The sequence below is a fragment of the Danio aesculapii genome, chromosome 15 (genome assembly GCF_903798145.1).
Source record: "Danio aesculapii chromosome 15, fDanAes4.1, whole genome shotgun sequence".
NCBI lineage: Eukaryota > Metazoa > Chordata > Actinopteri > Cypriniformes > Danionidae > Danio > Danio aesculapii.
Window position 1 is genome coordinate 47,719,564 of NC_079449.1, and position 15,065 is coordinate 47,734,628.

Sequence of the window (15,065 nt, forward strand, 5' to 3'; positions counted from 1 at the left end):
TTAGAAACCACAAACCACATTAAGAATGAAACAAACGGGCCAGATAAAAAAAGGAAAAGGAAAAATAAATGAGTTAAAAAATGTAATAAAATAAATAATTGTGTTTTTTAAAATAACATTACATCACTAAGCCAAAGTGACAGATTAGGTTTCCACTCTACAGGAAATCCTCTTGTCTGCTCCAGTGGTGTAGTGGTTAGTGCATCAACACATGCACTCCGGTGCCCATGGCGACCCAAGTTCAATTCCCGCTCATGGTTCTATGCTGATCCTTCCCCTCTCTCCGCTCCTCATGCTTTCCTGTCAATACTCTCTACTGTCCTATCTATTAAAGGTGAAAACCCTGAAAAAAATTAATTATAAAGAATTCTTCTTCTAGCTATGAACGTTACAAAAGCCATGGCATTTTTTATGTCTTTAGTGATATGCTTTTCCTCATTTGGCACTCCAAACGAAGCCATTACTGGTTGAATTCTTAAGTTAAATGCTGAGTTTAAAATCTCAAATACCAAAATCATCTCAAAATCGAAATGCATGACCACAACATATGAGTTAGGTCTGCTGCTACTGTATTATTTTTCCAAGTATAAGCTACTACAGATATTTTAAAGTATGCTGGAAGTTAAATCCAAAAAGTTATAATATTGCATTTTGTTTTGAACTGAAGAAACTGAATCATAAAGGTATGAAATCAGGTTGAGGTTGAGTAAATATTATTTTGAGTGTTTTTGTATTTTATTCAAATATTAGCGGTAAAGTATAATTTTGTACATATTTTAAGCATCATTGTATTATATACAGTTGAACTCTGAATTTTTAGCCTCCCTGAATTATTCGCCCCCTTTTTTCCCCCAATTTCTGTTTAATGGAGAGCAGATTTCAACACATCTCTAATCATAATAGTTTTAATAACTCATCTCTAATAACTGATTTATTTTCTCTTTGTCATGATGACAGTAAATAATATTAGACTAGATATTCTTCAAGACACTTCTATACAGCTTAAAGTGACATTTAAAGGCTTAACTAGGTTAATTAGGTTAACTAGGCAGGTTAAGATAATTAGGCAAGTTATTGTGTAACGATGGTTTGTTCTGTAGACTAGAAATAAAATAGCTTAAAGGGGCTAATAATATTGACCTTAAAATGGGTTTTAAAAAATTAAAAACTGCTTTTATTCTAGCCAAAATAAAAAAAATAAGACTTTCTCCAGAAGAACAAATATTATCAGACATACTGTAAAAATTTCCTTGCTCTGTTAAATAGCATTTGGGAAATATATAAAAAAGAAAAACAAATTCAAAGGGGGGCTAATAATTCTGACTTCAACTGTACCTTTTATGTTTAATGTCTTGTTAAATATTATACACATTTTAAATGCATATTAATTGCATCTGAATTCTAGAAGCATGTTATATGTTATATATTTATATATAACACCAACCACAAGCATGGTGTTTGCTGGCTTATAACAAATCTAATGGCTTCCTCGTGTCATACTGATCGAAAGATCAATTGAACATTTCCAGATACATACTGTAAGACAATCAATTTGTGTCAGTCATCTAAATGCTTTTCACAGCCAGTAAAATGTTAAAGAATTGAGTTCATTGATGCAAGCTAAACAATAATGCCAGAACAAAATCACAATCCATAACATTTTAGACAAACAGAAAATGACATTCAATCAGAACATTTTATTTAATAAACCTGCCAGTAACAACAGATGCAAAACTATTGGATATAAAATTCTGACACGTCGATGCTGAGGAAGATTTTTTAAGGAACACAGAACGGAGGGTCTTAACTTCACATTTACAGTATTTACAAAGACAATCCAGAAGGAAAGAGTCAACATAACGTCACACAAAAATATATAAACATGACAAATGACAACAGAAATGCTCAAACTAATGTTTAAGTGGAGATCCATACAAGGCACAGGTGAACACAATAAACTGTTTGATTAATAACCATAAAATTGTTTTATTATAATGTCAGTATATCAAAATAATGATAATAAACATGAAATTGTTCAGATAAAGCTTAAAGATGACTTTCATATGGAGAATGAAGTCACAGGCATTGCTCCGGCGTGATTTTTTTCACAGACTTCAACAAAGTGTAAAAACCTTGATGGTTCTGCGCGGTTTGTCTATCCAAACGGATCTTTATTTTGTTTTTTCTATTGGATTCAAGTCATTTAATTGGCCGGGCCAATCTACAGCTTGATTCTCTTTTTTTCTGAATCAATTTGAGAGTTTCCTTGGCTGTGTTTTGGACCATTGTCTTGCTGGAATGTCCACCTTGGTTGCATCTTCATCCTCCTGCTAATGTAGCAGCTGAATTTAATTTACAATGAGGAAGGGCAGAGGGTTGCTGAATAACTTTAGAGAGATTTCAGCTGCTGTCTAGGCTTTCACTGGCTTTTACACCTCCCTTTCTTTATGTGTTCAATACTTTTTTCAGTAACACTTTATTTTGATGGTCCGTGTGAGTATTAGTAGACTGTCTGCTCAATATCTGTTGATACTGCTCTTCAACAGACATTAAACTTTGCAACATGTCAACATACACTAAACCCAACCCTAATCCCAATCTAACAGTCTACTTATAATCTAATGAGAATCAGTTGGCATGCAGATGCAATGTAGCTTATATTTAACAAACTGACCATCAAAATAAAGTGTGACCCTATTTTCCTGAGTCATTTCATTTTATTACACATAACTTGATTTGTAAACTAATTAGATTTATTAGATTTATTAGCTTTAAGATATCTATAAGATCATCTTATAATTAAACAAAACAGATCAATCAAATGGTCATGCATTTCAGGACTAGTCAAAATTGTTCTATTGTTGCACATGTATATTTTAGCAATGGTCAAAAATGAGTTAAGGACACAAAAGCTGTATGGGTCAAAATATTATTTAATGCCAAAAATCATTAGAATATTAAGTTATAATAATTTACATGAAGATATTTTATGTTTAACCTATAATCTCATGAGGAAACGTAACTATTTTACATCTTGTCATTTTAGTGGCTAATTCGCACGAATTCATTCAGTCGTATGATTTTTAAAAGGCGTGGCCTCAAACCCCACCCTTAAAGCCAACCGTCATTAGGGGAGGAGCAAGATGTGCAAAATTGTACAAATGAGATCATACAAAATTATAAGATTAGCTTCTAAATCAAAAACTTATGAATTCCCATGAGATAGCGTTGAAATTTCCTTTACCATAAATATATAACAACTCAACGTTTCATTAGTAGTATGCATAACTGAGATCTTAGTCGAAACACACTTATTGTGTGATTATAAAATAGCATTTCCTTGTTATTTACCACATGGAAATGCAATGCAAAAAAAATCAAATAAAACAAAAGCTGTATTGGATTAATGACATGCGCCATCAGTTATTTGACTCCCTATTGATTTAATTTACTTGCAGCTGCCTCTTAACAGATCACGCACGAGCGGAAACTCATTCTAGACAATGAAACTGTGATTTAAGTGCTCATATGCATCATAGGAGGCTCAGACTGGCAAGAGAACTCAAAAGAGCTCTGTGATAACACAAGCAAAAACGGCAAATACAGACAAAAAAGATATCTATTTTAAGTGTGGGGAGCAGAAGCAGGACACCAATCCTGAAACCACTTCATAACAGAACAATTGTTGAATTGCAGGATTTTAAAAAGCAACAATACACCATTAAGGGCTATAAAATGTTAAACTTGCTTACTTCGCTGGAAACTCAGAAATCAACTCAGATTTTTAAAGAGCGCGTATAGTGCTGATAGCCTGATACAATTCTGAATTAGATTAAGTGCATAAAGATGAAAAAAAGCACTTAAGCAGGAGTTGCAGATAATGCAAAATTTTTATCTCAACAATCTTCATGTCAGTCAGGCCTGAAGCGTAGATTCTGCATGTAATGGGGGCTCGTTCAGAAGTAACTCTCACGTCTGATAATGCAAGTCCATAGCTTTTTCAGGGGTTTATATGTTCTTAAAACTTTCAAAGAGCAAAAACAGCATCGATTCCTTCACGAGCATGCTTTATTCCATGCAGCGTCTGGCTCTAATGCTCAAAGAACTGACAAATATGAACATTGGAGGCTCTATTTGCGTACTGTTAATAGAGCCATAAACCTCTAATGTACTGTTTACATTATACGTATTTCAGAAGCGTTCTACACTACACTGTTTTCAACTAAAAACTGTTTGCACTACAATCATGGACTGGGGGACTAAAGGAGCACATTTCTGAAAACAGCTTGTCTGTAGGCTAAACCTTTCAAAGTCAGGAAGGAAAGATCTGTTGTTAGTTCTTTGTTGATGTGACAACCCTTAGCTAAGTTGTTTATTAGTTTTGATCTAAAAAAGGAGGATATATTGGTTACTCCAACACTAGTAACTAGTCAGTAACAAGTCTTTAGGATCTTTATTAACTTATAATAAAGCTAGGTCAATGCAAACACTTTTTTTGGGCTCCATTTATCAAACTGTTTTCACAAGAATAGTCACAACAGATTCAAGGTTTTTCAGTTCCTTTATTAACTTGTGTATTAGTCAATTTGAAATGTTATAAAAATATCAAATGAAAATTCGATAATTCTTAGGTCATGTGCTTAAGGAAATGTAATTTGCTTCATAATGTACTATTGTTTTTCCTAGAATTGGAATTGGAATGTCTTTATTGTCCCCGATGATGCTCCGGGTTGCCCCAAGGTCCAAACACATGCGTTATAGGTGAATTGAATAAACAAAATTGGCCGTAGTGTGTGTGTATATGTGAATGTAAGAGTGTATAGGTGTTTCCCAGTACAGCAGAATAGTTGGTGGTTCAATCCGCTGTGGTGACCTCTGCTAAATAAAGGGACTAAGCTGAAGCAAAATGAATGAATGATTCTTTAAATGACAATTAAGTTTTAAACAGAGTCCTATTATTTTCTAATGATATATGATGAAATAATTTTGTATTTAAAAATGAAGTATTGTCCTCGTATTTCTTCATTCTAAATCTTTAGGAAATGTTTTGATATATCTATAAACATGTGGTTATGATGACCATCCGAAAAGCTAATCCAGCTAAAAATAGTGCTTAAAATGTCACTGAAATGCAACCTGTTGAAACCTCATAATTAAATAGAAAATGAGGCGAATAACTGCAAAAGAAAAACAACTATAAGACTATGGTTGTCAAAAAGAGCGCGTTAACGCATGCGATTAATTAGAAATATTTAACGCGTAAAAAAAAATTAACGCAATTAACACAGTTGCAGTTATTTTATTTCCTGTTGTGGCCGACATGTGTTCAACGTGCAAAGAAATATGGATAACTTCAGCAGTTCAATTTCATTCAGCAACATGTTGTTCATGCCTTGTGACAATTATTGGATGAATATATGATGTAGAGACTGCTGGAAGAGTGCTGTTTTAATAGAATTTGATACCGCATGGCGAACAAAAAGAAACTCGGGACTCGGGTGGTACTTTAAGGTAGTCAAAAATCGCTGCTTACATGGTAGACTCTTAATCAGAGTATTATCTTAATCATGAAATCGGAGTATCGGTGTTCATGTAAATGTACTCAGTGAAAGTGCCAGAGGATGTCGCAAGCTGTCAAAGACAGCCCATATCTCTGCCTTTAAGTTGATTCCATGCGCCCTCAAATGTTTCATTAAGTTTGACGTGTTTCCCCCTACACACAACTTTTGTAAAGCGTCTGCTTCACATTGCTGTGTCAGAATCCTTGCATGTAAAAAACAGCTAGACTTTAGAACGCTTAGCAAATTTGATGAACGCGATTGTGCGTGTGGATGAATCTGAAAAGAGACTCTCACAGGGTGCGCTGTACTGCGTGCATTATGTTTGTGTGTGTGTGTGCGTGTGTGTGTGTGTGTGTATGTGTGCGTTTCCTAGCAACAAGAACAAACGCCTGACATCGCTGACCGTCCAAAGTCTCTTTAAGGCATTCTATATGTATTCTATAGTTGGTGTCCGTATCCCTCAAAGCTGTTTAGAATTAAATGTTTGGAGATGGTGTGACCAAAGTCCCTGTAATAAGTCTACAGTCTTTGGTACGTGCCTTTGATGTACCCCTTAACCACATTGTCCACTGATAATATCAATAGACTGGACTGTCTTAGCAACTGGCTAAATGTTAAGGAGGACTAAGCAAAATTGTTTCTGCTTTATAATTAATATTCTCAACTCGCAATACAACTTTACAATGAGTACAATTGTTTGTATTCAATACTTTATTATTATTATTATTATTATTATTTTCCAAATTCCATATCTGCATGCCTGTATTTTGGATTTTTTTTGTAGTCCACTTAGAATCCAACATGGAAATCATTTGTATTTGTTATTGGCGTTGATTGTTTTGAAATTCAAATGGCACCTACATGCCTGTGTTTTTATTTCTCTAATAATTATGGCTTTTCGTGATTAATCATGATAAATCACACAAAAAAAGTGTGATTAATTAGTTAATTTTTTAATCAATTGACAGCCCTACATAAGACACATACAGTGGGAGGCCTCCATGATGAATTTTATGCATTTCTGGGTCAACACGAGTGGAGTTTATGATACAATTATTCAATCAATCAGAAATCACACCCTACACAACAGCCCAATCCCACTTCATGTACCCTTTGAGAACTCACATGTTTCTGTTTTAAATAATTATTTCCCCCAAAAAATGGAGATTCAGTTATCAATTACTCACCCTGATGTCCCAAAACCAAGAGACCAGGTCCAGAGACATTTAAAGTCCAGAAAAGGAACCATAAACATTGTCAGAACATCTTCAGTGGTTCAACTGTAATCATAGGAAGCACAAAAAATACTTTTGTGCACCAAAAAACTCAGTAAAAACAGCTTTGTTTGCCTCTCTTCCACGTCAGATCACACGTTTACTACAGGCAAAATGATACTTGTGAGTTGCGCTGCTGACTCTAATGGCAACATGTCATACTGCCTATAGTAAACATGCCTGACGCGTCAGTGTAAACATGCACAAGAGAAGACAAAAGCCATATTTACAGAACTTTTTTGGCACGCAAAAGTGTTTATGGATGATTCCAGTTGACCCACTAAAGATGTTCTGACAATGTCTTTGGTTCCTTTTCTGGACATTGAACATCGGAGGATGACGGAGCTTTTAGATGTCATCTAAAATAACTTAATATGTGTTCCAAAGATGAATGAAGGTTTCAGGGGATTGAAATGACATGAGGGTGAATATTATTAAGAGAATATCCATTTTGGGGGATCATGGAGGAGTAGTGTGCCTCATTCATCATTGTAGTTTTCACAAGAGTGCTTGTGAGTGGCCTCTTTGTGGCGCGTTTCCACTATCGCGCCTAAAGTGAGCGAGCCAGGGCGAGCCAAGGCCAGTCGCGTTTCCACTATCACTTCCGGGGCGTAATCGGGCCAAAGCGGGGCTTCCTTGGGGCCAGCGTCCGGCCTTTTTCGGCCCGCCGAATACCTTGGGCCAAGGAGGGCCAACTGGGGCTTCGGGGCGGGGTTACGTACAAAGGCAGAGTTTTCCTGTCAGGTAAAGAGGAGACAAGATGCTTTCTTCCCTTACATTTGTTTTGCTATCGCACTTGATCAACTCACTAAGAAAAATCTGTGTTCGAAGTAAATGCCGCCGAACTCGAATGTCCTTATCCAGGGATCGCTGTCTGGCCTTACACCAACAGACCACAAACAGTAAAAAAGCAATCGCTTCGGTGTTCTCCATCTTCCAGCTCTCGTAGTGATGCCAGGTTGTGTTTGTGGTTATAATTTAAGCTTTTTGTTCCCGCTGAAGTGGGCGGGTTGTGTGACGGGTTGTGTGACGTTTGATTCGGGGGACGTTCTGGGGGCGGTGTTTGCGTGACGCGCTGCGAGCAACTAGCCCGACAGTGGAAACGCGACATGATTTCGGCCTCATTTCTCAACCTCCCGGGCTATTGGCCGGGCCTGGCCCGATTAAAGCCATGGCTCGCACTGGCCCGATAGTGGAAATGCGGCTAGTAACAGTGAGAGTTTAGGGTCTCATTTGGGACTGACCCAACATTGAACTCTTCTTCAGAATCCATGCTTTTGTGACTTTTTAGCTCTTGTGTTCTCCCCGATTCATAAGACATGTCATTTAGATGACTAGGATAAACTAAATTGGCTGTATGAATGCAAGAGTGTGTGGGTGTTTTTCAGCCCCGAGGGTTATGTGGCTGCATGGTCATTTGTTGTGTAAAACAATTGCCTGAGAAATTGGTGCTTAATTCTGCTGTGGCGACCCCTGATAAATCAGGGAACGAGCTGAAGAAAAGTGAACCAGTAATTCTGCTTTGACTATAGTGTAGAAGTCAGAGAAGCACAGGCTCAGTGCAGCCCAAATATTTGCAGTCGTCCTGACTTACAATGACCACTATTTGTGCATGTCTGTTAACTCCACAAGATAATATTAATCATTATAGCATGAGTGCCCCATTTTTTAGCCATAATGTCCCCTTGATGCTCAGTTTCCAACCAAGGAAGGGAGATTCATAGCAGTCTTCAACCCTTCAAATTGGCTATATGTCACAAAAATGAGGATTCGGAGGAAGGCTGTGAGGGTATAGGTTGTAATTTGTGACAGGACCCCAGTTCACAGTAAATGTACACAGGGTTCACACTTACTGTGCGTTCACACTGAAAGCGGTGAGGGCGTCCAAGGTCGCTCTGGCCGCCCTGGCGACAACGCTGTCTGCCTTTAGTTCCGGCGGCGAGAGTGTCAAAATTCGCTACATTGATCTCGTATTTAAAGGGGCCGTTGCAGCATATCAGTTACATACATTTATCCAGCATAAAACATGCTTTCTAGCGTGAAAATGTTGCGCATTTCTTATCAAATTCATTTAACAATGGAAGATCACGTTGCGTGCACTGTAGCTTTGCTCCACTTAATTATCCAATGTCTGAAATATCCTGAAGCAGCCATATTGTTTTGTACTGTCGCATGAGATTCCCACTCTTTTAAAAGTTAAGTATATAAAACATTAATGCACATCAGTAACTCACCAGTAACTTATTTAATGCATGTTCCTGTAAGAAAACATTGTAAATCTGGCGACTGCAATAATCAAACCCTTGGGAACAACTGTGATCGAAACCAAAGTTCACAGGTCTGTTGTCTGAACTCTTCTCAAGCGCTGGACTTCTCCATTCTGATTGCTTGCCGCCGAATCGTGTCATAGCTCATTACCATAAAGTTGATTTGATTTCAACCGGCTACTTTGACGCTCTTGCCGCTTTCAGTGTGAACGTACAGTTAAGGGTGCAGTGTGTAAGATTGACACCCTGAGGTTGAACTAGGACTTGGATTTCAAATTCAAAACACTTTTTCACACAGTCCCTCCTCAGAATCCATGTAAACGCAGATTGCCAGATTGATGACACCAACAAGATTGTACCCTGCAGGCACAGCACGTCAACATGACGTCATATCGACTTTGTACCTCAACATACCCCAACGTCATGGGGACATTGGATTTTGTTTGGAAATGAAAATTAGGTTGACGTCAGAACCCAAAGTCAGGTCGACGTCAATGTCCAACATAAAATCACATCACTTTATATGCTTGTTGTTGACATTACTATGGATCTTTTAGTTGTTTCTCCATCAGTTCTGTACATTAGAGATTTATGTTACATCTAATACTGATAAACAATGTTTATTTCATGACTTTAATTTTATGTGTGCTACCATACTGGTGAATTAGTAGCTGTGTGAATGACATTGAGCACCTTCTATACACCGATACACTATTCTACTCGTGGGAAAAGTTGTTTGTGACTAGCATTGGTTCATTATGTAACTTAATCTTCACCGCCAGTATATAGCTGTGTTAACGTGTCTATCTGTGTAACAAAAGATGTGTAGATGTTGGTAATTCAAAATACATACATATTACCTCTATAAATTAATGAAATACGGTAGTTTACCATAAAAATGAGGAATTACTTTTACGGTTTGTACCGTATTTTTAACGGTAAAGTACTGGCAACCACAGCTGCTGTTTTTTACTGTAAATTTTACTAATTTTTTTTACAGTGTTGCCTAATTACCCTAACCTGCCTAGTTAACCTAATTAACCTAGTTAAGCCTTTAAATGTCACTTTAAGCTGTATAGAAGTGTCCTGAAATATATCTAGTAAAATTTGATTTACTGTCATCCTGACAAAGATAAAATATATCAGTTATTAGAAATGAGTTATTAAAACTATCATGATTAGAAATGTGTTGAATAAATCTTTTCTCCGTTAAACAGAAATTGGAAAGACAAAATAAACTGGTGGCTAATTATTCTGGAGGGCTAATAAATCAGACTTCAACTGTATATGGTATACATACAGCACCTTTAAAGCCAAATATCAAACTCCCTGCTTCTTTCCTTGACATTTCACTGAAAAAAACAGGCCGCTGTTGCGCTTTGAATGGTGAATATCATTTTGAATATGATTTTGTAGGACTTTAATAGCCACTATGAGAACAAAAATGGATTATTCACCAAGAAGATAGGCCTACTTACTGTTTACATGGCTCCCTCTCTCATACACTGAAAACAATTATTCAAAGATGATTCCTTAGATTTACTCAATTTTTTTACGTTAAGTGGTTGTAAACCATTTATTTGGGCTGAATTTAAACAAACAAATTAAGTTGAACATTGCTCAATTTAATTTGTTTGTTTAAATTCAACACAAATAAATTGTTTGCAACAGTTTTGCATGCAACACCTTTTTCAGTGCATTTGATAGTTTTGCAAACTTTACATTTAGATTTTCTGCCATCTACTTTTTAAAACCCGATCTTTGATATGGTAATTTTGAAACAAAAGTGTATATTATCCATGTACTTTAGCCTAAATTAACAGGTACAGCCTGGTGGCTGCGACAGTTGATAAGCATGTAAAGAATAAAATGGGGCTGAAAGCATTTTGCAATTAAAATATATTTAGGAAAAAAAAATTATTTTGAACTAAAATTTTAAGTAAAAAATTCCCTGAAATTCCTTGAGCAAAAAATAAATAAATAAATAAAATTAAAAATAGTATAATGTCCAGAAAAGACCTAAAATCCCACGATATTCCAGATATCTCATGACGTGCTGTAACCATGAGTACACAAGAACCCAAAGTTAGTGAAAATAAGTTACAGAAATGCCATTTAACAGACAGTAAACAGTTTTTTCAACTAACCCTTTTTCCTCAAATATCTAAACCCCCTTATTCTACTCCAAAGAGCTGTAGATGTCAACATTTCTTCAAGGAAGCACAGGTAATCTCTAAATGTATTCATGATTTTGATGGATGACATATTGGGTCATACAATAAAGCTCTGTGTTTTTGAGAATTGACCTGGTTCACAGTCCTGCTGAGACTTTCGAAACAGTTGCGGTCAAATGTCAGATATCAATGGAAAAGCCTCCATGGCAGAACAGTGTGAGACCTCCACCATCCTCTAAAGCCTTGAAAGCAAATGAATAACAGATGAAACAAATGGAATACTTTTATGTGCTGGTTTCTAATGGGTTCCAGGTTGGTTCCAGATGGGGGGAAAGAGATAAAAAGGCAACCAACCGTACAAGCACAGGCTTATTTGTAGTATAGTGCATAAGGACAGACTTTCTCATGACTTGGTGTCCAGTTTTACTATTTTAACCGGACTCCCTTTTACCCCCTAGGTTTACTAAATGTAACCCATTTAATTAATGAACTTAATATGAGAATGAACAAACCTTCGTTATATATGCAATACCGCCTGCGTTGACTGCGCTAATGTAATGTTAAACGGCCCATTACATCAACAACATATCAAGTCACAGAATACAAATCTGAGCAATGGTGCAATGTCCTCTAATCCTCCAGAAACAAACGGCTTACCTTGTGCCTTTATCTCCCATCGCGAGGATCTGAGTGCGACACGGTTCACACCAAACTCTTCTGCTGGAGAAAAGGGTTGACGAGGAAGAAGAAGAAGAAGAAGAAGCAAGAGGCAAAGCAGAAGGATGATGACAAGGACTGAAAGAAAGGGAATTTACTATTCTGCGTTAGAAAGCCGCTGTCACTTAAGCGGCTCTCCTTGCGGTTTGAGCGCTTTCCAGATGAATCCAATTACAGGAGCATCTCCACTGCCGCCTGCCAACAGACAAACCCCGCCACTGCCACTGAGAGAAAGAAAAACACGCGAACGCTGATGATTCCTTCTGCTTTAAGAGTCCTTCATGTGGGAATGTTGGAAAAACAAACGCTGTTTGGAAAATCCTGACGCTTTTGAAGCATCCGTTTGATATCCACACCGTCTCCGTCTTCAAGAGCTTCGCCCTCCCTTCCCCTCTCTCTCTCTCTCTCTCTAATATTTACTATCTCTCTTTCTCCTCTGTGGATGTGTGAGGGCATGTATATTCTCTCTATCTCTCTCTCTACTCCTCCTCTTTGGATGTGTGAGGGTATGTATGTGCTGAGGAGAGGTGAGTGGGTGATAATATTCTCCAGATTTTCTCAGCTCGCCATCATTGAGGCTGTGAAAGGAGCGCGCGCGCGCACCGTGGCCGCGGATCAGGCATCATTTTAACACGGAGATCATTTTAAGTGCCCTCACATTTCAGTTCCCAGAGCCATAAATCAATATCAACAGCATATCAATCAGCTATCGCGTGGGCTGTGTGCTTTTAATCAAACTAGCATCGCTGATGGTTTTTTTATCAGTTCAAATGTGTAAAATAAATGCGACACTGCAAATGAAGAGTTAAAAGTTAACGCCATGATGCGTAATGGTACTGAAATATATTGCAACATAATATAGCTAACAACAAACATTCTAAAATATAGACCATTTTTATATGAATTCTATAATCATGTAATAAACGGGACACATTTTTGGGGCACAAATCACTCACCATAATTTAACCAGAAAGACTGTTTGTAGTGTCGTAAAGTATCAATAATTAGTAGTATAAAAAGTAGCAGTATCAAATGTTTTGGTTGCATTTACAAGCTTGACCATGTATCAGTTAACCTGTGATGAAGCACATAAAACAAACCCTATAATTAATATTATCCCGAATTATTCCAGAATCACTGAATGTGCTGTTATGGTGAAGGTGCTCTAGCATAAACTGTATTATACTGATATTTAGCACCACGATTGCTTTGATATGAGGGTGTCACTTCGTTTACTGCAGCAGTTGCTCTTCTTACAATCTGAAATATGAAAATGTGAAGCTATAATCGTTGATTTTTTGTCTGCATTGTGTCAACACGTTTATATTGAGAGGATTCATAAAGATAATCAGTTCATAATGATTCCCAAATTTCACTGTTTTTAAGAAATCTAAAAAGATCATTTAAACATTTGGGGTTTATAAAATTTGAGAGTTATGAAAATCTTGAGAGTTTGATTTGAGAATAGTCTCTTTTGCTCAGCAATTTTGCCAAAATACAGCAAAAAATCTAAATATTTAAATCAAACTCTCCACCATTTTGATCACTGGATTCAGACTCATTTTTGGTGCCCATTGCTTTTAAGAATTCAACAGATATGTATGTTGCTTTCCCAACAATGCAAACACAAATTGTAAATAGAAACCTCTGCAAACAAAGATATGCACTGGAAAACACAGGCTCATTGGAAATACATGCTTCATTTTGACTGCAAATGACCACTATGGGGCGGTATCATTGCAATAACATTTGTTTCCTTTTCACACTAATGATATCTGCAGGGACTTTAATTAAGGATTAATGATTACTTAAGGATTACTTTTGTCCAGTTCTTTGCACAACAAATGTAGCAGTGTCTAGGATTTGTAATTGAATACGTTTGCCTCACCTCATCTATCTTCATATGGACAACTCTTCTGTGGTCAGTTTGCACGTTGTAGTGTTGTACTTGCGCTCAAGAGTACAAAAGAGCACTCAAGTTCAAGTCTGGTGAAGCTCAGCTCCACAAAAGAGATAAAAGCAAAGTAAAGTCAAGGTAAAACTATGTGGTCGCTGTGCACTTTTCTCTGAAAACATTATTAACGAAGGGTTTTATTGGTCAATGGGGTCTCCAACCGTACTTGTTTGGATTGTTTAACATCGAGTGACGTTGTTTACAATTTAGAACAAGAATTTGATTATCATAAACCAGCCTGATCTCACGAGAAAACGTAAGTATTTTACGTTTTGTCAGTTTAGTGGCTAATTCGTACGAGTTCATTCGTACGAAATTGTACGATTTAAAAACGGAGGCGTGGCACCTAACCCCACCCCTAAACCCAACCGTCATTGGGGGATGAGCAAATCGTACTAAATCGTACGAATTAGATCGTACGAATTCATACGAATTAGCCACTAAATCAAAAAGTTACGAATTGCCGTGAGATTGTGTTGCATAAACTCACAATAAAGTGAGTGGGATCTCATATAGAGGAGTTTTTCATTCTTGCGACATGGTAGCAACTCTTCCAGGATCTGCTACTGGGCTGTGACACAAGAATTGGGGACTCCTTGTTTAGGTCAATGGTTCGATAGACTAGCTGATCTGTCTGACAAGCTCCGCCTTCTTTTAGATGTACAAGAAGTATGTGTATCTGAAACATACCTCAAACTCTAGCCTAAAGTAACGTATTTCAGATTTGCGAAAATGTAGACCCTCTAGTGGTTTTGTCAGCTGAAACGTACCCGGAGCAACATATTTAACATTTTACAAAAATGTAGGTTGAGGCACGCATTTGCTATGAGCCTGGGCTGTTAGAAACAGGAATGTTTTCTATTGCATCTGCTTTCACAGCTTCAGCTGAGGGCATTCATAGCAGGGTGTTTAATAACGCCATAGTGCCTGGTATTACAAGCAACATTAAGGCTTCAAGCTAGCAAACTCCACGAGAGCTCAGTTTTTTAAAGATGATTTTATAACCGTCTTTTACTACTCGCAGCTCCGTTGCTTATTCTGAAATCATTCTGATGCATTTTAAATTAAGTATGGTTTACAACTATATCATAACACAATTTCTCAAAGATTTTCAAGAA

At 37.1% G+C, this 15,065-nt stretch overlaps 1 protein-coding gene across 1 annotated transcript in view; it reads right to left on the reverse strand.

The window, feature by feature from the left end:
* arrb1 (arrestin, beta 1) overlaps positions 1-12,381 on the reverse strand; it is a 58,369-nt gene extending 45,988 nt beyond the window's left edge. Inside the window, exon 1 of the mRNA XM_056474412.1 lies at positions 11,934-12,381. Coding sequence (XP_056330387.1) covers positions 11,934-11,953 — 20 coding nt within the window. The 5' untranslated portion in view covers positions 11,954-12,381. The remainder of the gene's footprint in view (positions 1-11,933) is intronic.
* Between the last annotated feature and the right edge of the window lie 2,684 nt (positions 12,382-15,065).